Below are 23587 nucleotides of genomic sequence, written 5' to 3'. Positions count from 1 at the left end.
ATGCGTTGCCTTATTTTTTTTTTTATCCACCATCTTTTTTTCTCCAAACCTTACAGTAAATCACAAAACGCCATGTATGTAGAAATGCCAATGCTTTGTATATTCTCACATGTAACAAAATAGGCACATACAAACATCAAGCCTCTCTTAAAGACACATCAAAATATTTTGCCATTATTATGATTTAACTGGTTGATACTTCAGTAGACTATGATGTAATTGAACACAAACTGCTAAAATTCTTAGTCTTTAAATCCTCTCCTGTAACAACTGCAAAGATCCCAGCAACATAATATGCAAAATTCTTACCAGAGTAAGTAACTGCTGTTGTACTGTATGTTGCACTTTGAGTATAGGATGGAACAACAGTAGCTCCAGCTGCTACTGGCTGCACAGTAGAGGATACCGGATATATAGAAAACGTAGTTGTTGCTGGACTTGGGGTTGCAGGTTTTATAGCTGTCACTTGTCGTGTTTGCTGGGCTTGGGTATACTGAGTTGCCCCTTGGCTATATCCTGCTTTGGGAGCTAATTAGGATAGAAAATAGAAGTGTACAAACACTGATATGTTTTAGTTGAATGAAATGCAAACCATATTAAGTGATACTTAATGATATGCTGGGGAATAAACACATAACGAAGTATTTGTTTTAGTCTGGTTGGTTTTAGCTTTTTTTTTGTTTTATTTACAATAACAGTTATGCATCGCCTACCATATATCACACAACTGTTTGTGTCAGAGCTCACACTAGTAAACCTCAGATTTATTTATGCATTAACTGTGCTGCCATGTTTTTAAACAACCTTCTTGTTCAATGGTTTTACTAGCATACACTAAAGTACATTTAAACTTTCCTATTATTCTTAAGGTAAAAAAAATAAATAAGATTTGTACTTTGTAGCATTCATGATACCAATAATTAAGGAACTACATAAGTAACTAAAGAATTAAAAAAAAGAGTCTTTAACCAAGTTATCATCTGAAACCACCATTGACTACTTTTTGAATCTACTTCAGTAAAAACGTTTGCCTAGAATTACATTTTGAGTGTATTTAATAACAATCCAAACCTCAAAGATAGTTACTTATGGCAATGTCACAATATTGTTCAAATTTTTCTATACATTGACAGGGATGTCAAAATTAAAAAAAAAAAACAAACCACAAATCCCACCAAAACAAAAAAAACAACCAAACAAAAAACAACAACAACAACAACAAAAAAACCCAAAACCCAACTGGATAACGTGAAATATTCAAAGACATTTTTTTAAGGTATTATAGTACACAGATTGTGTATAATGACAGGAGTTTGAATCATGCCACCCACCTGTCTGGTAATACGATTCAGCTACTGAAGGTTGAGGCTGGGCAGCAGCAGCCACAGCAGCAGCAGTTGCTGTTGGTTGTTGATAGTACTGTTTGCTGTCATAAGCTACAGCTGGGGCAGTAGATCGAACATAAGAATAGGAATCCTAAAAGTTCAAAAAAGAAAACCCAGCAAATTTCTCCTTAAGTATATATCTGAAGTAATAAAAATCATTAGCAGAGTCAAAGAATTTTCTTCTATTCTACTAAAGTAGATTTTAAAAAATATTTACAGATACAGTATATACTAATACATGGTTTAAAGAAATTAAGTTTGCAGATACTTCAGGCCTGAAGACAACCCTGATGGTCTTTTTCAGATTTAATATAGGAATTAACCTCATGCTATTAAATCACCTTCCCTTCCAAACTATTTTTGTTACCGAAAAGCAACTGTTCTCACTAGTTTTTCATAATGACTGTATCAGATTACATTCCTGTAAAACATGAAGGAAAACACCACAGATCTTCACAAGCCACAGGAAGTTCACAAGTTTACAAACATGACTCTATTGGCTTTAAAAATCCTATCATCAACAATATTTTTCTTTGTTATATTTTTTAGAGTATGAAAGTGATACTTCGAAAGCTGCCTTTACTTTTTGGTATATCAACTATTCCATCGGGGAACCATATCTAGTTTATAAGGGCAAGGCAAGTAGCCCGTTCAACACCTCCAGAACTCAGGAGATGGTTAGTATGCTTAGAAGGGGAGGGCTTGGAAGACACTACATGCATGTACATATATTCTCCCATCCTCACCATATTTATGGTAAAGCACAAAGAGCTGACCAATTGAGGGATAGCAAGGCATGAACTACATTGGCTGAAATGTACTAATGTATAAAATTTCTTTTTATTTCAAAGAAATGCACTAGTACAGGTTGGGGGCTGACCTACTGGAAAGTGGCTCTGTTGAGAAGGACCTTGGAGTGCTGGTGGACAGCAAGCTGAACATGAGCCAGCAATGTGCCAATGTGCCTTGTGGCCAAGAAGGCCAACAGTATCCTGGGTTGCATTATAAGGAGCGTGGCCAGCAGATCGAGAGGTTATCCTCCCCCTCTACTCTGCCCTAGTGAGCCAACATTTGGAGTATTGTGTCCAGTTTTGGGCCCCCAGCGGAGAGCTACCAAGATGATCAGGGGGCTGGAGCATCTCTCTTATGAGGAACGGCTGAGAGACTTGGGTTTGTTCAGCCTGGAGAAGAAAAGACTGAGGGGGGATTTCATAAATACCTATAAATATCTAAAGGGTGGGTGTCAGGATGATGGGACTAGGCTCTTTTCAATAGTGCCCAATGACAGGACAAGGGGCAATGGGCACAAGTTGGAACACAGGAAGTTCCAGCTAAACATGAGAAAAAACTACTGTGAGGCTGACAGAGCAGTGGAACAGGCTGCCCAGAGAGGTTGTGGAGTCTCCTTCCCTGGAGACATTCAAAACCTGCCTGGACACAGTCCTGTGCACCCGCTCGAGCAGGGGGGTTGGATGATATGATCTCCAGAGGTCCCTTCCAACCCCTACCATTCTGTGATTCTGTGAAATATTAAAATAAAATTTCTTTTTCAACCAACCTATGTAAAGTAGAATTATTTTTCTTTAGAGGACTCTCTTCTGTCTGAATGCATCTAATAATTAACTAGTTTACTCATAATTACGAGGTCATTAAACATGCTACTGGAAAGACTCCTACATTTAAGTTCATTACCATATGTAGCAAATTATAAAAGCCATACAAAGAAATTTATAACATATGGTAACAGAACAGTCCTTTTAAACAAACAAAAACACTAAATAGAATCTAGATAACACCTTGATAAGTTTAGGACTAAAAAGTTAAAGAATTATTACAAGGGACATACTATTTCTATGTCCTTTGTCTCATAGTAAATACACATTTTAATTATGAGCTACGGCCATAAGAGTTTGATAACTCTTGTGCATAAACACACCAGCCTAGAAATATCCACTGAAGACTAACAAATGCTAATGTAGGAAAAAAGCTGATAAAAATACAAATAAAGCTCACATTTCCAATGGGAAACTACCTGGCTGTGTAAAACCCCTCATCTTTCTGCATCTGTCTGATTGAAACCAATGGGCTAGAGTTGCTGATGTGCATATACGCTTGGATTGTGTGAATCTAGACAGACAGGAAAAACTGCAACTTCTCACTCTTTCTTAAAAACTGGAGTAAACAATTATGTTAATTAAGTCCCAAGATAACCTCTACAGACTGAAATCTTCCAACTGCAAAACTGATGTAGCACTCTGGTTTGTACTGCTAAGTTTCTTTATTCCTGAAGAGGAATACAAGGTACTGACAGGATGTTGTTTCATACATTTAAGCCAGCATAAGAATGGGAGGTTGTCTGAGGTACCATCACATCTCTCCTCACAGCCCTACAAGATCCCACCTCCATCTCTTGCATTGGCATCACAACTGTGCAGAACCAAGGAAATTCTGCAGAAGCCTGTCAATCCCATGGAAAGCTGTTACTCCTTTTTTGGTTGGTTAGTTTTCTGTGGGATCCTTATCCTGAACTGACCCACCCAAATGCTGACAACTGCTAAATTCAATGCAAGAAAGTGTCAGCAAAGGTCAGTGCAAGATGAAAACAGACAACAGTACCCTTTTGTAGAAGCCTGTAGCTACACAAGGTTAGGCAGTGGTCTCACAAAGGGTACCCAAAACCTACCCAAAATTTCTCTCCTAGGGTAATCTTCTATCCTCTTACATTTGGTACTACAGCTCCTGCGGCACCCAGGAATCTGACAAGGGAATTATTTCTATCTCCCACTGAAAATTTTTATTGGAACAGTTTTTTTATCTAAATCAGTTCCATGACCCAGTTTACCGCATGCCACTTGAACATTTAGGCTAGCAGAGACAAGTATTTCAGCTGTAGTTCACAAAAGTAATTTGAAGATAAATGTCAATTCATTGCTTATTGTGTGAATGTCTAAATCTTAGCTCCTGCAGTATTACTGCTGATAATCCTCTATATGCGCCATATGAGACTGCAGTCACTTCAGATTCTATCAGTTTTAGCTACTAAGTAATTTGAGTTGCATTCGAACTGTGATTCATGGAAGAAAAAAAAATCATCACATTCTGTAACCAAACAGGCCTCTTCCATTTAACACATCATTTTTTAAAAAAAGCACACACACAAGTAAAATTTTTTTTAAACACACCTGGTAATTCTGCGTAGTGACAGGAGGTGGTGGTGGTGGAGCTTCTTGTTGCCTCTGTGTATAACCATAATCTGTAGCTGTGTGTGCTGTAGGATAGCCTCCGTACGCAGCAGCTGTTGCAGCAGCTGCAACAGCTACTGGAGCAGGCCTAGCTACTGCAACTGTAGCTGCTGCTGGAGCATAGGCCGCAGTAACAGTGTGCGCAGCAACTGGTGCCTGGTGGACAGTGTAGCTAGCAACTGTAGTTGGATGGGAATACGCTACACCCGAAGCTGGCTGCTGGCTATATTGGAAAAAGACAGTAAGTAAATAATTAGATTAATTCAACATACTAAGCTAATGTCTAAATATTTCAAAATCCCAGATTTAATACTTGTCTGTTCTACAAACAGACCTGAAGCAGCTATCCATCTATGCATACACTTTAATTGCTTTTAATATCTCTCTTCCACCCCCATTAAAAAGGCTGTATCATTTTGAAGTTTCTTTGAATGCAGATATATCATGCAGGTGATGACTTTCTTCTTGGCAAGGGGGTGGTGGGTGGTGGTGGTTGTTGTTGTGTTCCACTGCTTGAAAAGAACCCAAGTCTTTCATTCAAAATAATACAGAAGTCTTACACTGTTAGCTTTTCATGACCAATAAGTTTTTAAGTGTTTTAGTAGTTCTTCAATAAAACTGACATACCTGTCAAATTAAGAAAAAAGAAGATCACTTTTCTGTGAGAGCTCATTACTGACCTGCACTTGCATGATGTTTTTCAGTAAACCACATTAATGAGATTTAAGAGTTCTGTGAAAGTTAGCTCAGAATTCTTAAATTTAAGACAGAGGCATTTTAAATACACACCTCCGATAAGGGACTTTTCCCACAAAAGTTTAGAATTTTAAAAGCTGGCCCCACTCACTTGTACAGAAGTCCACTGCCTCACAACACGAAGCATCAAAAAAACAGTCAGATTGAGCAAGACAACTGCTACCAGAGCTCTGGCAATCTTCCAGGCACATGCTGAGACTAATCTGCTTCTCTTAAATTTGCAGGTAGGACATCAATATGTGGCTATTTACTAAGAATGACTAAATATTAACTGTGGAAATAAAAAATTATGGCTTCAAAGTCTTAACTATTTGAGCTGAAAGTAATATCATTATCCTATATTGATCTAACACTATGCATTATGATTAAAAGCCTAGAATAGTTATTTTTCTTTTTGAACAAAAAGTGAACTGGGCAAAATATCACTATCTGAAACAATGATATGAAATGGGGATTGAGTGATTATTCTGAAATTTTTAGTACACTTCCTATACTGCTTAAGAATTTCTATAGGGTTTCACATCTCCATAGCACTATTAAAAGACAATTCAAAACTAATTCCATGCCTATCAAGGAGGTAGTATCCCTTACTTTTTAGAAGAAAACAGAAAAATGAAATTTCACTTGAAGCAAACATACTCAGTGGCAAAGTGTAATTGCAGTATGGTTATGCTCAAAAACCAAAAGTTACAGTATTTTTTTCCTAAAGACTGCAATATTCTCTCTGACATAACTACCAGAAACAAAGCACCTTTTAGCTATAGATACTACTATTTTTGCAAAAGACATTTCTATAACTCCCTTGTGTTTAGATTTTTTTTTTTAAGAAAAACTGATTTTGTAATGGGTTCTGCTGTAATTAAAATTAACTTCAATATACAAAACCCCACATTCTTACAGCAGAAACAGAGAGAAAATTTTATTATTATTGGATTACATGCCTGGGCTCCACCTTCTTCCCATAGGCCCTTGATTGCTTAAAAAAACACTTGCATTCCATCCAAATTTAATTCAGTTGTGAGATGTACTCACAATTATGTTTTGTTTTATTTTCAGCTTCTTAGCATAACAGTGGAAGGAAAAGACCTGAACCACTGTGGTATAGCTCCCACTACTGCTTGAAACAATTCCTCCTACTTGATGCATATAGGCAGTTTCTCTGTTTTGTCAGTTTAAGGTGAGAAATCAGACTCCACCAGAAAATTCAGGAAGACTATTTTATGATGGTAAAAGTGAATGACAATCTATAAAATTAGGCTGCGTTATCTATATATCTAACAGAAGTGTAAAATATTAAAAAGTTCTGAGGTAATTCACATTATCATATGTATCCACTAAAAATACATTAAACTGAGAAAACAGGTAGCAGGCTATTTGACTCAGACTGTACTTGAACACATCAACAGTCTAATACTGCCAATGAGGAAAAGTCTTGTTCCATCCTATCCCCACTCTTATTCTTCCTTCCTCCCATATACTAAACCTGGCTATACCATCCTATTCCAACCCTAGTGCTAGTTCTGCTACTTGTCAAGCTATTCAATGCACTGATTTAACTCATTAATCTAGCAGAAAACTATGATTTTTTTCTGAGCTTATTTTCTAACATGGTAGAAATGTTAGAAACATTGGAACTCTCAAAACAATCTGCTGAGTGCCAGAACCCACGTAAGTTATATGTATGGAAGCAGGGGGAAAAAACAGGAGGGGGAGAAAGAACAGGGACCTGTCCAGGAAGCATTAATTCGGCTCTTCAAGTTTCATGAAACCATGCTTAAGTTACTATTATGAAATACAATAGTGTTCACAACATACTATAAGGTAATAGTATCAGTCAGTTTATCAAAGAGAATGCTTTTGTTCTCAGAATATATGTTATTAAAGCTGCCTGACAGTTTTCAGTATTTAATATTGTGAAGAGATTGTGATCATTATGGGCAGGACTATTGACAAGATTCTACTACAATTTCATTTCTTCTGTACCATTTTTGTATCGATTCTATACCATGGTAAGGAAGTTTAACAGACCAAATAATTTGATTTCTAAGGCTAACATAGTTCTATGACCATGTTTACTTTAGGAAACATGTTCCCTTGCTTCTGCAACATCATGAAGAGCTAGTGATCAAGTTTGCAAGACTACAAGTAAAATATTCTAGAACTGACTGCTTCTTCCTTTTTAAAAGTTATGTTACAGAAATTCAGGGCAACATCTTTTCTAAATTTATGATGTATGGTTTTTTCCCCTCATGGTCTTACTGAGAACCTTTTAACATTAAGATGACCAGACATGTTCACGTAATTCATTTATATAAAAAGATTTTTGTGCCAACTTCATTTAACTTACAAGAGTTTTTAATCCTTGTTTGGTGATTAGTGCCTCATCACGTTCGCTAAGATGAACTTACCTCCTCCCAGACTATTTTGCCAGACTCCCTATTCCACTGATATTTCTTGCAGTTGTTCTTTGCACCTATCCTAGTGCCCCAGTTATGTCTGTGCCACAGCAGGTATACCTCCGAGGCAACTGTGGCCCAAGGATAAATCCATCTTGGAGAAGGTACACCTCAAAGTGTCTGTGGCTGTAGATAAGTCCATGCTGCAGCAGGTACACCTTGAAGCATCAGTGGCTACGCATGAGGCCATGCTGGAGCACCTCAAAATGTGTGGCCATGGATAAGCCCACAACAGAGCAGGCTTACTTCTGGAGGGACTGAAGCCAATGGGGCAAAGCCATGTTGGAGCAGGTATAGCTCTGAAAGCATTAAGGCCCATGCAGAAGGCCACGCTGGAACAGGCGCACCTCAAAGCGACCGTGGCTCTGGATAAGTCTATGCTGCAGCAGGTGTACCCCTGGAGAGACTGTGGCTCCTGGGTAAGGCTCCGCTTGGAGCAGGTACAACCCTAAAGGACTACAGTCTGTGGATAAGTCCAAACCAGAGCAGGGGCAAGGGGAGGAGTTCATTTAAACCTGATTCATTTAAACGTTAAACCTGATGGTCTGATCCAAATGGACCAGGGGTGGAGATTGTAATGGAAATACCTTTAAATTGTTGTAACCCGGGATTTGAGTTACATGTTATAGAAATTACTACAGCAGAAACCCCTGGTTGCTAGCCAGGCTGGGAGCAAGGGGAGGAGTTCATTGCAATGTTAAAAACTATAACCTGGCCCAAAGGGGCCAGGGGTGGAGATTGTACTGGCTATACCTTTAAATTGTTGTAACCTGTGATTTGAGTTGCATGTTATAGGAATTACTACAGCAGGAACCACCCGAACCAATGGGGGACAAGCCTTTCAAGAAGCAGGGCAAGTGCAGCAGTGACCCGACCTGAGCTGGCTTTGGTGCCCAGTAAGTCCATGCAACACACCACCTCTCCTGTCCTGTGTGACCACAAGAACAGATGGAGCCCAAAGCCGTGGACTAAATGATATCTGTGTATTTTATCAAAGGATGGGAAGGCGGGGGGGAAGTTAATGAGGTTGTATTGGATAGTGTGGAACCTGAGCACGATGTAAATGGTATGGAATAAGGGGTGGATACTGTCCTGGTTTCAGCTGGGACAGAGTTAAATTTCTTCGTAGTAGCTAGTATGGGGCTATGTTTTGGAGTTTTGCTGGAAACAGTGGTGATAATGTGGAGGTGTTTTGGCTGTTGCTAAGTAGTGCTTACACTGGTCAAGGACTTTTTCAGCTCCCCGTGCTCTGCCAGGTGCACAAGAAGCTGGGAGGGGACACAGCCAGGACAGCTACCCAAACTGACCAATGGGATATTCCATACCATATGACATCATGCTCAGTATATAAAGCTGGGGGAAGAAGGAAGGGGGGATGTTTGTAGTAATGGTGTTTGTCTTCCCAAGTAACCGTTACATGTGATGGAGCCCTGCTTTCATGAAGATGGCTGAACACCTGCCTGCCCACCCATGGGAAGTAGTGAATGAATTCCTTGTTTTGCTTTGCTTCCGCACGCAGCTTTTGCTTTACCTATTAAACTGTCTTTATCTCAAACCATGAGTTTCCTCACTTTTACTCTTCCGATTCTCTCCCCCGTCCCACCAGGGGGGAGTGAGCAAGCAGCTGCATGGTGCTTGGTTGCTGACTGGGGCTAAACCACCACACCTAGTATTATCTACTCTTCTTTCTTGATGGCAAGAACTGTATGCATCATTTCAGATGAAGTTTCAGCTGTGCTACCCACTCTGCTCCAGACTGCTTTCTTTCCAAACAGTCTAGCTTCCTCAGAGCAACTTCTTGTGAAGTTACCTGTGTATTGACAATATTTCCCTTGCATCAAATAACACGACACACCACACTAATATAAATACTAAGTAAGACTCAAGACCAATCCCTAGGGTATTCCATTGCAATTATTCCTATTCAATAACTCTTCTAATTCTACTAACCACCTCTGCCAGCTCCTTCTCTACAATTCTTTTACTAATCTTTACTATTACTTAATACTTAAGTAATAATTTTCCATACTGCACCACATCAAGTATTTAAACTCAGTCCCAATAAATAAGACTCCAAAAGACTTTGGCACCTGATCAAGTTATTAGAGCAACAATGAAATACAGTATGTCAGATGAGCTATAGTAACAAAATACATGCATGACTGCAGTAAGCTGTGACCATGTATCTTTCTCCACACTAATCTCCAATTTCACATCAATCTGATTTTCTGGGGACTGAAGGGCCACACTGGCTCACAGTCTTGCAGAATTCATCCCAGAGCAAAGGCCACAGCAAAAATTAGCCTTGTCCATATTGCTGTCTGGTGTACAAAACTCCTTTCACCAAGTAAAATCAAGTGTTCCCGAGACTGGTGCATGTTTTGCTTTGATACTTTGCAAGCTGGACATAAGACTAACACTGCAGCTACTTTTCATGGTATCAACGTTTAATATTGCTGTGTACACTCAGAACTGTGATTCTGAAACAGTATAACACGTAAAAATCTTTTTCCCATTTGCAAATTCTAAGTCCCCATTCCAAAACACTAAGGTATCAGTGTCATTAAGATCTCCCTGCCCAATTCTATACCACAAATTAAGCTATAGTATAGCTTATAAACTCAATTAAACTATAGTATAGCTTTAAAAAAAGTTAATTTAAAAATTCTAGGTAGATATTCAGCTTGGAAAAGTCCAGCCTAAACACTTACATTTGGCTAAGTTGTATTAAAACACCAGCAACAAAAAGTCCACACCCTGAGAAGCAGCTCTCAAAAAGGTGTTAATCATCACTATTCCATATTAGTTATTAAAATAGCTAGATTATTTTATATGTTAGTAATTTTTATTCCCCTTTTCAAAACCCCAAATGTTCAAGAAGCAATTAAAAATATTTTCTGAACCACACAAAGATCTTCAACAAGGAAACTGTAGCAGTGTTTTTATACAGAAAAAGAAATATGGGCTTCCAAAGTGAAAAAAGATGGCAGCACACCTAAAATGATTTTAAGTCAGAAGCTGGCTAGGAGGCAGAAAGTGCTGATCAATAGCAATTAATGAAGTATTGGTGTCCACTTAGCAAAACACTGTTCTCCAGTTCCAAAACCACACAGGTTTGTCTAATTTAAATAGCTATTTAATATAGGTTTGCAAATGAGCAACATTCTTCCACAAAAAAAAAGCTTGGATGAGAACTTGTATTATAATTAGATCTGAAATAGCAGAATCCTCACTTGTTAGTTACTTTTATATAGTGACACTGACAGAAGGTCTGGATTTCCTGTAATTTATCAGCCCAAGAATGACAGAGAATTATGAGCATTTAAGAAACAAATACTAAATTATTTTCTGGAGAACACTCTGCTCTTGTCCTTTTTCATTTCCAGCTATTGGCCTTCTCTAATAAAGGTGTTCAGGTTGGTTTTTTGTTTTGTTTTGGTTTTTTTAAATAAATTGAAGGTAGAAAGCGTCATTTATTTATTGCACATTAACAATATCAAAAAAATGCAACACTTTGATACAATGCTACCTATTTTGCCAGGTGACTTAAGATTGTAAGATATTTTATTTTCCACATTGGCATATCTGTGAAGTCATGCATTAAGAAACTTAATAAGGTATCTGTAGCAATTATTGTCAGAGGAATAAACTTTCAGAAAAACACAGTCTATTTCCATATAAGTTATACAGCATGTAAAAGGTATATATAGAGGAAAGCACATAAAATATTCCCTATAAGCCTTGCTTTTCATCACACTGATTTAATTTAAAAACAAAAATTAATTGTAATTCATGTGCACATAAGCCAAAGGAATACAAAAATGCTGATCTCCAGTGCATCTCTGTACTAACAGCCAACACGCACATTAATGCTGTTACAATTCCAGCTCCGTTTAGGGTGATAAACACTGAAAATTCTCTTCCTAGAGGCAAAGGACATGTAATTTTTTTTTAGTTTTCTGAAGAATGCTATATTGATATAGAGTTATGTCATGGTTTTAGGTGGGATAGAGTTAATTTTCTTCACTCTAGCTGGTATAGTGTTGTGCTTTGAAATTAGCATGAAAAAAAACCCTGTTGAGATAACACACAGATGTTTAGGCTGTTGCTGGGTAGCACTTATACTAGTCAAGGACATGTCTAGCCTCCCATGCTCTGCTGGGTGCACAAGAAGCCGGGAGGGGAGGGGGCACAGCTAAGAGAGCGGATTCAAACTGACCAAAGGGATATTCCATATCATGTAACGTCATGCCCAGTATGTTAACTGGCAGGAGCTGGCTGGGGGAGGGAGGAAGCAATCGCGGCTCAGGGACGGGCAGCGTCGGTCGGTGGGTGGTGAGCGGTTGTATCGTTCGTGTTTCTGTGGTTTTTTTCCTTTTTTTTTTCCCTTTCCCTTCCTTCTCCATTTTATTATATTAACATTATTGTCATTATTATCATAATCACTATTATTATTATTATTTTATTGTAATCATTAAACTGTGCTTATCTCAACCCACAAGTTCTTTTGCTCGTCCGATTCTCTTCCCCATCCCACAGGGGTGGGGGGAGTGAGCAAGCGGCTGCGTGGTGTTCAGTTGCCAGCTGAGGCTGAATCACGACAGTCCATTTTTGGCACCCAACGTGGGGCCCGAAGGGTTTGAGATAATAACAGTTGCTGGTCACCGCATTGATTCATCTGCTCTCAGTACTAGTTTGTCCAGTCTTTACTAGGCCGATTGTAAAGTACATGTTAAAACTTGCTGTTGGTTTTTTCAGTTTGCTGTGCTCTGCAGTGATTAGAGATGTTTTGCCTAGGAGACTTGTTATTAAAACACTGGCCTTGACTGTTATCGGTTATTTAGGTCTTGCATGGAAGCCGTTACTGTATTTCAGCTACCATCTTATAGAATGTCTCCTCCTTCATTACAACAACTTTTCAGTATCTTGAACATCCTTGGGTAATCAAGATACATCCATTGATATTGCTCTGGCAGACAGTGTCAGTTCTGCCTAAGGTTAATAAGCAAGTTAAGAATATCATCCAGAGATCTGCCCCAAGGCTCGACAACTATGCGTGGCAGGGTATGTGGGATAGTATGGGCAAATGCCTAAGACGGTGGGCACCCCCCGTGATGTGGGACTTCACCCCTGAACAAGTGCAGAATCTTGAAAAATTAGTAGAATATTTGGAGGAAGTATGTTGTCACCCTGGTAATTCCAGAGAGATACAGATCACTGCAATGTGCTGGGGCCTGGCTCATGCCTATCGAGCCATATTTAACACTATTCAGTACCCCCAAGGGAAAGAGAAGGTTGCTGGATCTCAAAAGACAAAGACAAGGAAAGCAACGAGTACCTCGGCCACTCAAACCCCTATGACAGACACTGCAGCTACTCAAACCCCAGTCGCCCAGGAATCTTGGAAGTGATTATGGACTGGCCAGAAGGCAAAGATTTTGGAATATCACCAGAGGAGGAGGTCACACGTGCTGAAGAAGCCCCACTCTATAACAAACTGCCAGAAAAGGAGAAGCAATATGCCCTGTTCACTGATGGGTCCTGTCGCCTTGTGGGAAAGCACCGAAGATGGAAGGCTGCTGTATGGAGTCTTACACGACAAGTAGCAGAAACTGCTGAAGGAGAAGGTGAATCGAGCCAGTTTGCAGAAGTAAAGGCCATCCAGCTGGCCTTAGACATTGCTGAATGGGAAAAGTGGCCAGTGCTCTCTCTCTATACTGACTCCTGGATGGTGGCAAATGCCCTGTGGGGCTGGCTACAGCAGTGGAAGCAAAGCAACTGGCAGCGCAGAGGTAAACCCATCTGGGCTGCCACATTGTGGCAAGATATTGGTGCCTGGGTAGAGAACCTGGTTGTGAAAGTACGTCATGTGGATGCTCACGTCCCCAAGAGTCGAGCCACTGAAGAACATCGAAACAAGCAGCAGGTGGATCAGGCTGCCAAGATTGAAGTGGCTGAGGTGGATCTGGACTGGCAACATAAGGGTGAACTATTTCTAGCTCGATGGGCCCATGACACCTCAGGCCATCAAGGGAGAGATGCAACATACAGGTGGGCTCGTGATCGAGGGGTGGACTTGACCATGGACATTATTGCGCAGGTTATCCACGAATGTGAAACGTGCTGCAATCAAGCAAGCAAAGCAGGTAAAGCCTCTGTGGTATGGGGGATGATGGCTGAAATATAAATATGGGCAGGCCTAGCAAATTGACTATATCACACTCCCACAAACCCACCAAGGCAAGCGCCATGTGTCTACAATGGTGGAAGCAACCACCAGATGGCTGGAAACATATCCTGTGCCCCACGCCACTGCCCGGAACACTATCCTGGGTCTCAAAAAACAAGTCCTGTGGAGACATGGCACCCCAGAGAGAACTGAGTCAGATAACGGGACTCATTTCCGCAAGAACCTCATAGACACCTGGGCCAAAGAGCATGGTATTGAGTGGGTGTATCACATCCCCTATTATGCACCAGCCTCTGGAAACATTGAACGGTACAATGGATTGTTAAAATCTACACTGAGAGCAATGGGGGTGGAACATTTAAACACTGGGATACACATTTAGCAAAAGCCACCTGGTTAGTCAACACGAGGGGATCTGCCAATGGAGCTGGCCCTGCCCAATCAGAAATCCTACGTACTGTGGAAGGGGATAGAGTCCCTGTAGTGCACATAAAAAATATGTTGGGCAAAACAGTTTGGGTTATTCCTGCTTCAGGCAAAGGCAAACCCACTCGTGAGATTGCGTTTGCTCGAGGACCTGGGTGCACTTGGTGGGTGATGCGGGAGGATGGAGGAGTCCGGTGTGTGCCTCAAGGGGATTTGATTTTGGGTGAAAACAGCCAATGAACTGAATAATATGCTGCTAATTGCTATATAATGTTGTACGTCATCACTACTATGGTTGCTATATGCCATATCAATGGAATGTTATCATGGTGGGAATCTCCCAATTAATAATAATAGCAAATGAACTTTCAACTGAACCAAGCAAAGTGCAGCAGTGAGAGAACAAGGACTACCAGTGCAGCGGTGATGGAACAAGGACTGACTTCAGCATGCAACAAACCAACACCACACAGAGCACCTCTCTGAAAGACTCTTACAATAGACGGAACCCGAAGTCATGGGCTAAAAGAACTCAATGGACGTTTCACAGGCATTTTACAGGGGTGGTCCATACACTAGGGGAATGATAAATGAAAATCTGTATATCCTGTTAAAGGATCAGAAGGTGGGTAGGGATTATTGAAATTGTATTGGATAGTATGGGACCTGAGCATGATGTCAATGATATGGAATAAGGGGTGGATACTGTCATGGTTTTAGGTGGGATAGAGTTCATTTTCTTCTCTCTAGCTGGTATAGTGCTGTGCTTTGAACTTAGCATGGAAAAAAAAATGTTGAGAGAACACACAGATATTTTGGGCTGTTGCTGGGTAGCGCTTGTACTAGTCAAGGACATTTCTAGCTTCCCATGCTCTGCCGGGTGCACAAGAAGCTGGGAGGGGAGGGGGCACAGCTAAGAGAGCGGATTCAAACTGACCAAAGGGATATTCCATATCATGTAACGTCATGCCCAGTATGTTAACTGGGAGGAGCGGGCCGGTGAAGGGAGGAAGCAATCGCGGCTCGGGGACAGGTAGTGTCGGTCGGTGGGTGGTGAGCGGTTGTATCGTTTGTGTTTCTGTGGTTTTTTCCTTTTTTTTCCCTTTCCCTTCCTTTTCCATTTTATATTAACATTATTGTCATTATTCTCATAAACATTATTATTATTGTTTTATTGTAATCATTTAACTGTGCTTATCTCAACCCAAGTTCTTTTGTTCGTCCAATTCTCTTCCCCATCCCACAGGGATGTGAGCGAGCAGCTGTGTGTTCAGTTGCCAATTTTGTCTCTACCTGAACTACCAGCTTCCCGCAAGGAATACGTTTTAGTTGTAATTTCTGAGGTTTTTTTTCATGGAAATGCAGAAGTAATTTTCAGGCTATACAAATATCTTAAACTAAAACAAAACAAAACACAACCCAAAACCAACCAACCGAGAAACCCACCAAAACCCCAAAACAACAACAACAAAAAAATCCATCCCACACTAATTGAGCCTTATTTCTCAAATTCTAATTTTTAGGAATATTTGAACAGTTTAGCATTAAGGGAACTATATTCATTGAGACCTAACTGCCAGTTTTCTCAATGTTTCATAGACTATTAGTATCAGAATAGCAAAAAAAACCCCAATTTTGCAGTTTTTCTTTCAGGGATATGAAGACTGAAACAAGTATGACTTAACTCTCCAAAACCTGAAAGCAGCACTACAATCTGCTGCTGCTTCAGTTTCTAACCTATAAAGAAGCACTACTGAGTAACCGGTCAGATGAAGTTTCAGGTGTGTTAATGGAACCTGGGCAGAGTAAAGTAAAAAACCAAAGTAGTAATAATAATTTTTAAAAAAAATCAAATGAGCTTTTTCCCCTAATCATACTTGACAATAAACAACATTAAATGGTGAAATGAAACATTACACTACAGTAAGTTGTATTTTAGAAGACTTCTGTTTTACTAGAGCCCGTCACTCACTACAGGCATAAAATTTTAAAGACTGATTTTATCTTTTTAGAATTTTAATGAAAATTATTATTTCCTATTATTACAGCTTTGTGAACAGAACATTGATTGTAATACAATTCACTAGGCCTGAAGGCATGTACATGTGCAATCCTCTCAAATTCTGTTATATTTTAGCAGCTCCTGGTAACATAGTCTATGGTTTAACTACACATGGCCTAAAAAAGACAGTTCTCTGTAGTAATTTTAAGTTTCCCTTCCTCTTCCTTGTTTCTAAAACATCCTTGCCATCATTCCACTACAAAAAAAATGCTGATTGCTAATGGATAGCTAAACCATATACCATCAATAATGAATATCCTTATGTTTTCAATACACCCTTGCTGTTTATTCATCTTCACATTTAGACTCACTACCTCATTGAAATCCAATCAAATTCTGTGATGTTTTCCTCACTGTACATCACAACATAACTGCAAGAACGGCAGAGGTTGGAAGGGACCTCTGAAGGTCATCTGGGGGTCCAATCCCACTCAAGCAGGGCCACCTAGAGCCAGTTGCCCAGGACCATGTCCAGGCAGCTTTTGAATCTCCACAAGTTCCCTGGGCTCAGTCACCCTCACAGTAAAAAAAAAAAAAAAAACACAAAAAAAAAACAACACCACAACACAAAAACCACTTTCCTGATGTTCAGAGGGAACCTCCTGTGTTTCAGTTTGTGCCTATTGCCTCTGGTCCTGGCATTAGGCACCACTGAAAAGAGCCTGGTTCTGTCCTCTTCGCACCCTTCCTTCAGGTATTTATATACATTAATAAGATCCCCCTGAGCCTTCTCATCTCTAGGCTAAACAGTCCCATCTCTCTCGGCCTTTCCTCATAGGAGGGAGGCTCCAGTCCCTTCATCATCTTTGTGGCCTTTCATTGAACTCTCTCCAGTATGTCCATGTCTCACACTGGGGAGCCCAGAACTGGACACAGGACTCCAGGCATGGCCTCACCGGTGCTGGGTTAGAGAGGAAGGATCAGCTCCCTCAACCTGCTGGCAATACTTTGTCTAATGCAGCCCAGGATGCCATTTGCCTTCTTTGCTGCAAGGGCACATTATTGGCTCAAGTTCAGCTTGGTGTTCACCAGGACCCCCCAGGTCCTTTTCTGCCAAGCTGCTTTCCAGCTGGGTGGCCCCCAGCATATAGTGGTACATGGAGTCATTCCTCCCCAGGTGCTGGACTTTGCACTTCCACCTGTTGAACTTTGATGTTCCTATCAGCCCATCTCTCCAGCCCGTTGAGATCTCTCTGGATGGCAGCACAACCCTCTGGCACATCAGCCGCTGCTCCCAGTTTTGTGTCATCAGCAAATTTGCTGAGAGTACACTCTGCCCCATCACCCAGATGATTAATGAAGATGTTAAACAGGAAAATACTAAAATTGGCAAGTTCTCTATAAAAGGAAAGACACTTTACTAGTACAGAAAATTTTATTCAATTTTTAAAACATTCTATATTTCCTGCCTTAAGCTACTATTTTACTTTTCTAGGTACCAATAATGCAACTACACTTTAACCTACCATTGTTGAATTTAAGTAGCAGACAAAATTTTATACCTAATTTAACACCCCAGATTTAAGCCTATAACCATCAATCCATTTTGAGGTTACAACTATGAAGGATATAACTATACCATTAACAGAAAAGCTTCTCTAACTGCTTGGTTCCTAAAGAAATGAGCCTGATGGAAATTTAAACTAGTTGGCGGACTTCCCTCCTAAAAGTGACAAAGGCTCCTCTGATTAGTGAGGCACCTTTCATCCCTAATTACCACTACCTCCTCTGTCTCCCCATCATTAGACAACTGCAATAACAGCATGCAGCCCATGTTAAGAAACCCAGAGCCCCTTATTGCCTAATGTTGACATATCTCCTTTGAGAGTGGGACCTCACTGATTTTGAAAATAAGTATATCAAAATCTTTTTATAAACAGCAGTAACTTACTGAAGGCTTCTTGTGCTAGAACAGCATGTTTAAGATAGCACTTAAGACTAACATTTTGGTACATTTTCACTTCAGAATAAGCCTTAAGTCCTACTCAACATCGTCCCTATCTTCCTGTTGTCCACCAGTACAAGTCTGAATTATGCTTAGTGATACTTTAAGCTTGGGCTAGTAGGCCTGTGTGGATTACAGCCCTAACATCTCTGAAAGACTGAATACTTTTGAAACCAGTATCTAGTTGAAGAGGTAACCAAGGCAGACACTGAAGACAGAAGTTAGAAGTACTAGCAAATGTGAAAAAAACTCCACCCCCAAACAATTCTCAGTAGCCAACTTATCCATCCACAGCATTTCACCTACCTTTGTTGTTCTGCACCAGTCTTGAATATCCTGTAACATTGCGTGCTGCACTTGAATGCCAAACTAGCTATAATTGCAAGAGTTCACTTCCATATGGCTGCATCTTAACCTAAATTCGCAGGCACTGTGATTGGCTCTGGACCCTAACTGCTACAATTGCCTTTATCTGTGAAGGCTCACCACACTTAGTAATATTCATACTACTTGATAGCAGTTCAAAGTTAACAGATCACTCCTAACTACCCAAGAACCTCCCATCTGTGACCTGTCTCATTAGAGCAAGGACACAGTATGAACATCACTAAGATGAAACTCAGACACTCAAAGATTTTTATCTTCTTAACATAAACAAAAATCTTAACACAAGGTTGAGACCACCATATTTGCACACTTCTCTATCCAAACATTTTTCAGTGTCCCTACCTCTCCATCAGCATCCCTACATTTCAGTCAGCCAACTTTAAAATAAAAGCATAACTATCTTCTCCAGCACTGAATCAGGAATGCTAATATTTTTTACACATAAAAGACAAGCCAATATTAGGTTGCTCATTTCAAACTGAATAGACACAGTGGTTCAGGTGGCCTACAGAACGCATGCGCGCGCGCGCACACACACACACACACAAAGTAAAGAGGACTAGTATCACCAAATTCCACATTGATTTCAGGCTCCTAAAAAGAGGGATTAATACAGTTACTTAAATAAGTAACAGATGAGTTTTGCATTGCACACAGATTTATAACCTTAGGCCCCAATACCACCACTAGCAGAAAGTACAAATGTATTTCAATTCAGAGAAATTTCCTGTATCGGTAGTTACATAATCTAATGATTCTCTCATTAAGTCACAATGTTATCACCAGGTAGTGCACACAAATAATTTTGAATGAGCAGGGCAGAAGAAAATTTTATGCAGTGACAACACTGAAAGGAACAAGAATGCTTCTAATCCATTATTTACAGGTTTAAAGGGCAGTTAGCTCTTTTGCTGCCTTTCATTAAATATGAAACAATTTAAGATTTCAAATGTACTTTATGAAAACTTGTATTTATAAACTAATAAAAACAGACATCTATTCCCTTTCTTCTAGTCAAGTCAGGGAACTATACTGCTTACACTGTTACAGCAGTAAATACGTTATCAACTCCTACACACAGTATTCATGAACTTCCCAAATCCAAGATCTAACATCTGAGCAGCTACCAATCTGGCCTTTATAACTGCTTCAAATATCAGTATTTAATGTTAATACTAGATTCCTTGGACAAATTTTAATTTATCCTTCATGTGAAGGATGAGGGAGTATTTAAATAGCCACCATGGCTGCACATAAACTAGAATCACAGACAAAGTGATTTCTATGCCAATAGTAGCTTCATCATCTTTTCAACTGTTGATTTTAAGAAGCTATTTCCTTGAACCCAATAATTTGAATACATTGTCCCTTCACTACTATTAATGCAAATTAGAATATTGCCATTTTGAGAAACTGGAATTCCAACAGGGTTTATACTGGTCTACAAGAAGTCTAGAATTAAATACAGAAAATCTTTACTACAAGCACCTTTCAAATATCATTTAGTTATTAGTATAGCAGATTTTTCTCCTTTGAAATTATTTATCAGAAACTATATTTAAACTCTTCTTTCTGATGCAAAGTTGCTTTGTTTTTTTTTCTTCTGCATGTCTCCAGCTGAAGATTTAACAGTTTCATACTTTAAGTTATTCCACAAAAGGCTTGAATCCTAAGAAGAATTACACAGATTTTTTGCACTTAGCTGAAATAAGTACTGAAATCAACAGGATTCTATATATTATTGTTAGGGAACACTGACTGAGATTCCTTTAAAGTTGCAGCCAAAAGTTCTCCCAGTGCCTCAGAACTTCTGACAGCCATTTTTTCAAGAGGGAACAAAAAAAAAAAGTGACTAATAACATGTTCACTATGAAAGTTTCTGTTACTTGCTATAAAAACCACAGCACTAGGACTTCTAAATGGCATGTATCAAAAAACTAAGGTCTTCAGTTTCAAGTGTCTGATTTGCCCTCCTAAAGCAACTTGCTATTTTGAGCAACTTCTTAAAAATCCGGGGATTACTCCTGTGACCAGATTTTGGGGTTTTTTTGTGGTTGTTTGTGTTTTTTTTTTGGGGGGGGGGGGCGGGGAAATATGGGGATTTATGAGACTCACCTATGTATTAACTATGCAGATAAACATCCATTGGTATTCTCTGTTATCCTAGTTTCTAATGACACAGGAATTTTGTTTTTCTATAAACTATTACTTTGAATACTGGTAACAATCTTAGAGAACTTTTTACAATATTAAATCTTTTATTATCTTCCCCTGCCATCACCATCTCTTTTTCAAATATACTGGAGCGGAATATACATGCAGAATCTTTTACTGAGATGCAAATGGAATACTGTCTTGCACTTGCGATAGCAAAGGGAAAAGCTTCTTTCAATCAGTTTTTCCATTTTCTCAGGAATGCATTTAGGATTAACTATGAACAGAATTTTGAACTTGAACTTTATTCCCATTATATATGTTTTTATACTGCAATTCAAAAGGAAATTTCAAATTAGCGAGTTGTTCAGGTTATTAAGTCTATAGACCACCTCAGCTCTATAATAAAAGGAATAATAATTTTAAACTGCAGATATATGGATCTCAGTTTATTTACTTATAAAAAACCCTCTATGCTATTTAGCAACTCCTTCATATCCCATGATCACCCAGTTTCAAATTTCACTATAACTGCCAAGTAAAACAGACATACTGTGAGCACCTAATCTTAAAAGAACTAGAAGGCGAGCTAAGTTTAATCTTCTCCTTTAACTATTATACATTGGAGTAAATGAAAATTCATGTACTTTATGCCAATTTCCAGGAAAGAAAGACTAGATTGGGAGTCATTCCAAGACCCCCATAAAACTCTACATTCCTGAAACTGTCAGGCATGTAATTTTGATTAGCTAGTTAACAGTAGCACACACCTGCATTCATTTGTTAATAACCCCTCATATATTTGCTTTATTCTTCTGTTTTTCCCCATTAACCAAGACTTAGGAGTCAAGGAAGGTCTTTATTACAGATCTATGAAACAAATAACATAGATTCAAATGTGGACTTCAAGGTGCTACCCCAATACAAGGCAAAAATATGAAGATATTCCTGATTGTATCTGGTTGTTGCCAAATTAAGTAATTTGATTTCAGAAAAAGATAACAAATACTACCAATTACTTTTTTAACACTCTGATATGCAATTTAAATGCACAAAGAATATAAAGATACAAAGATTTAAGGTAGTATGTCTATACAAGATTTACAGGACCTGCTCCTGGCCTTAAGATATCCAAGTAGAAAATCTTTTTAAAGGGTGCCTGGCCCTCAAAGTACCTTCTCTAGTTTCTGATACATTAATTATAACATTGTTTTAGCAGAATGAGACAGTCCCCTGTACTTTCTGGTGCTTCAGCTCTTCCTTTATCTGTCCAGTCTCCCATGGGTTGGGTTGGCATAATTTTAACCTATGATAAAAAGGATTCCATCCTCCCACGCTGACATAGGGGGAGGCAAAGAATTGGGGAGCAAATCCCACCTTCCCTGAAGATGAAGAAGGGTCCAGCAGCAGCAGATGGTAACTCGCTGGTGTTGTTGACTGCAAGTGGCCATTTTAATTTAAGGGCCTTGGGACCTGATGCTGCCGCTAATTCTCCTCCTCCGTGGTGCCCGGCTCCACCTCCCCACCCTCACACCACTGGGGACACAGGGAGGACCTTACCAGGAGGACAAGAAAACACACGCGCGGGCGAGGCAGACAAGCAGAAGCGTCCCAAGCACAACCATCCCGGAGGAGCGGGGTGCAGAAAAAGCCCCCAACACGGGGCGGGGGACGGGAGCAGTCACAGGCACTCAACCCCAAAGGGGCGGGGATATCCCGGTCACGGATACGGGACCGGAGTCGGAGAGGGAAGAGGTGGCTCCGGGGCCAGACAGAGGAAGGGGCGGAGCAAGGAGGGATCGTGGGGGTTACCTATACTGGGCAGCAGCCCCGCTATGGGTGAAACCAAAGTAGTTGCCGGTGGCCATTTTGGCATCTTCTCCCAGCCGGCTGGGCACTGTGGCGACGATAACCAAGAAGCGACAGCGGCGGTGGTGGTCGGGGCCATGACAGGAGGCCCGGCAGGAGAAAGGGGAAGAAAGAGACGAAGGATTAGGAAGATAAGAGGACAGACAAACAGAAAGAGCGCGCGAGCGCCAGGTCAGACACGCCGTCTCAAGAACGCCCTCCCCGTTCCCCCGCCCCGCGCGCGGGCCGCATCCCCTTCCCCTCACGGCCACCCACCCCACGCGCAGGCACAAATAAAGGCCGAGCACCGTTACTTACCATAGGTGAACGAAACTACCGGGCATATAGGAATCATGAGTCCAAGCTCGAAACAACAACTCAACTCTCACCCTCTACTCTCCGCCGCGCTTGCTCCCTTCCCCCTACACACCTAGGGTGACAACGGCGGAGTGCGGCCAGGACGTTGCGCACGCGCGAGACGTGTGAGGGGCTGCTGGGAGTTGTAGTCTGACCCATGACTGCACCCCCTCCATCCAGCCCCCAGAAGAGGGTACTTAGGCTGCGGGAGCCGCCACCACACTTAAGGCGCGAATCCTCATGTGCACATGCGCGGGATGTGTAAGGGCTCTTGGGAGCTGTAGTCCCCGTCCCCGTCCCCGTCCCCGTCCCCAGGGAGAGCTGCTCTCAGAGTAACACGACACGTACGGCCCGCCTGCCCGCTTCCTCCCTCCATTAT

The 23587-nt window shown here is 40.5% G+C and overlaps 1 protein-coding gene and 1 non-coding gene across 4 annotated transcripts in view; both read right to left on the bottom strand.

Moving 5' to 3' along the window:
- Positions 1-23311, bottom strand: part of LOC104048705 (zinc finger RNA-binding protein-like) — a 49810-nt gene extending 26499 nt beyond the window's left edge. For all 3 annotated transcript variants that reach the window (XM_064439954.1, XM_064439952.1, XM_064439953.1), the window contains exons 1-5: positions 23170-23311; positions 22816-22900; positions 4568-4850; positions 1332-1476; positions 310-528 (exon numbers count right to left, since the gene is read on the bottom strand). In XM_064439954.1, the coding sequence (XP_064296024.1) occupies positions 310-528; positions 1332-1476; positions 4568-4850; positions 22816-22900; positions 23170-23206 (769 nt within the window). In that variant the 5' untranslated portion in view covers positions 23207-23311. The remainder of the gene's footprint in view (positions 1-309; positions 529-1331; positions 1477-4567; positions 4851-22815; positions 22901-23169) is intronic.
- Positions 7394-7520, bottom strand: LOC135310884 (small nucleolar RNA SNORA66). The gene has a single exon (XR_010370842.1). It is a non-coding gene; the product is annotated as a small nucleolar RNA SNORA66 (small nucleolar RNA).
- Positions 23312-23587: the final 276 nt, after the last annotated feature.

This window comes from Phalacrocorax carbo, assembly GCF_963921805.1.
Source record: "Phalacrocorax carbo chromosome W unlocalized genomic scaffold, bPhaCar2.1 SUPER_W_unloc_4, whole genome shotgun sequence".
Classification (NCBI taxonomy): Eukaryota; Metazoa; Chordata; class Aves; order Suliformes; family Phalacrocoracidae; genus Phalacrocorax; species Phalacrocorax carbo.
The sequence above is the reverse complement of the archived record's forward strand: the minus strand, read 5'-3'. Positions and strand labels throughout refer to the sequence as shown.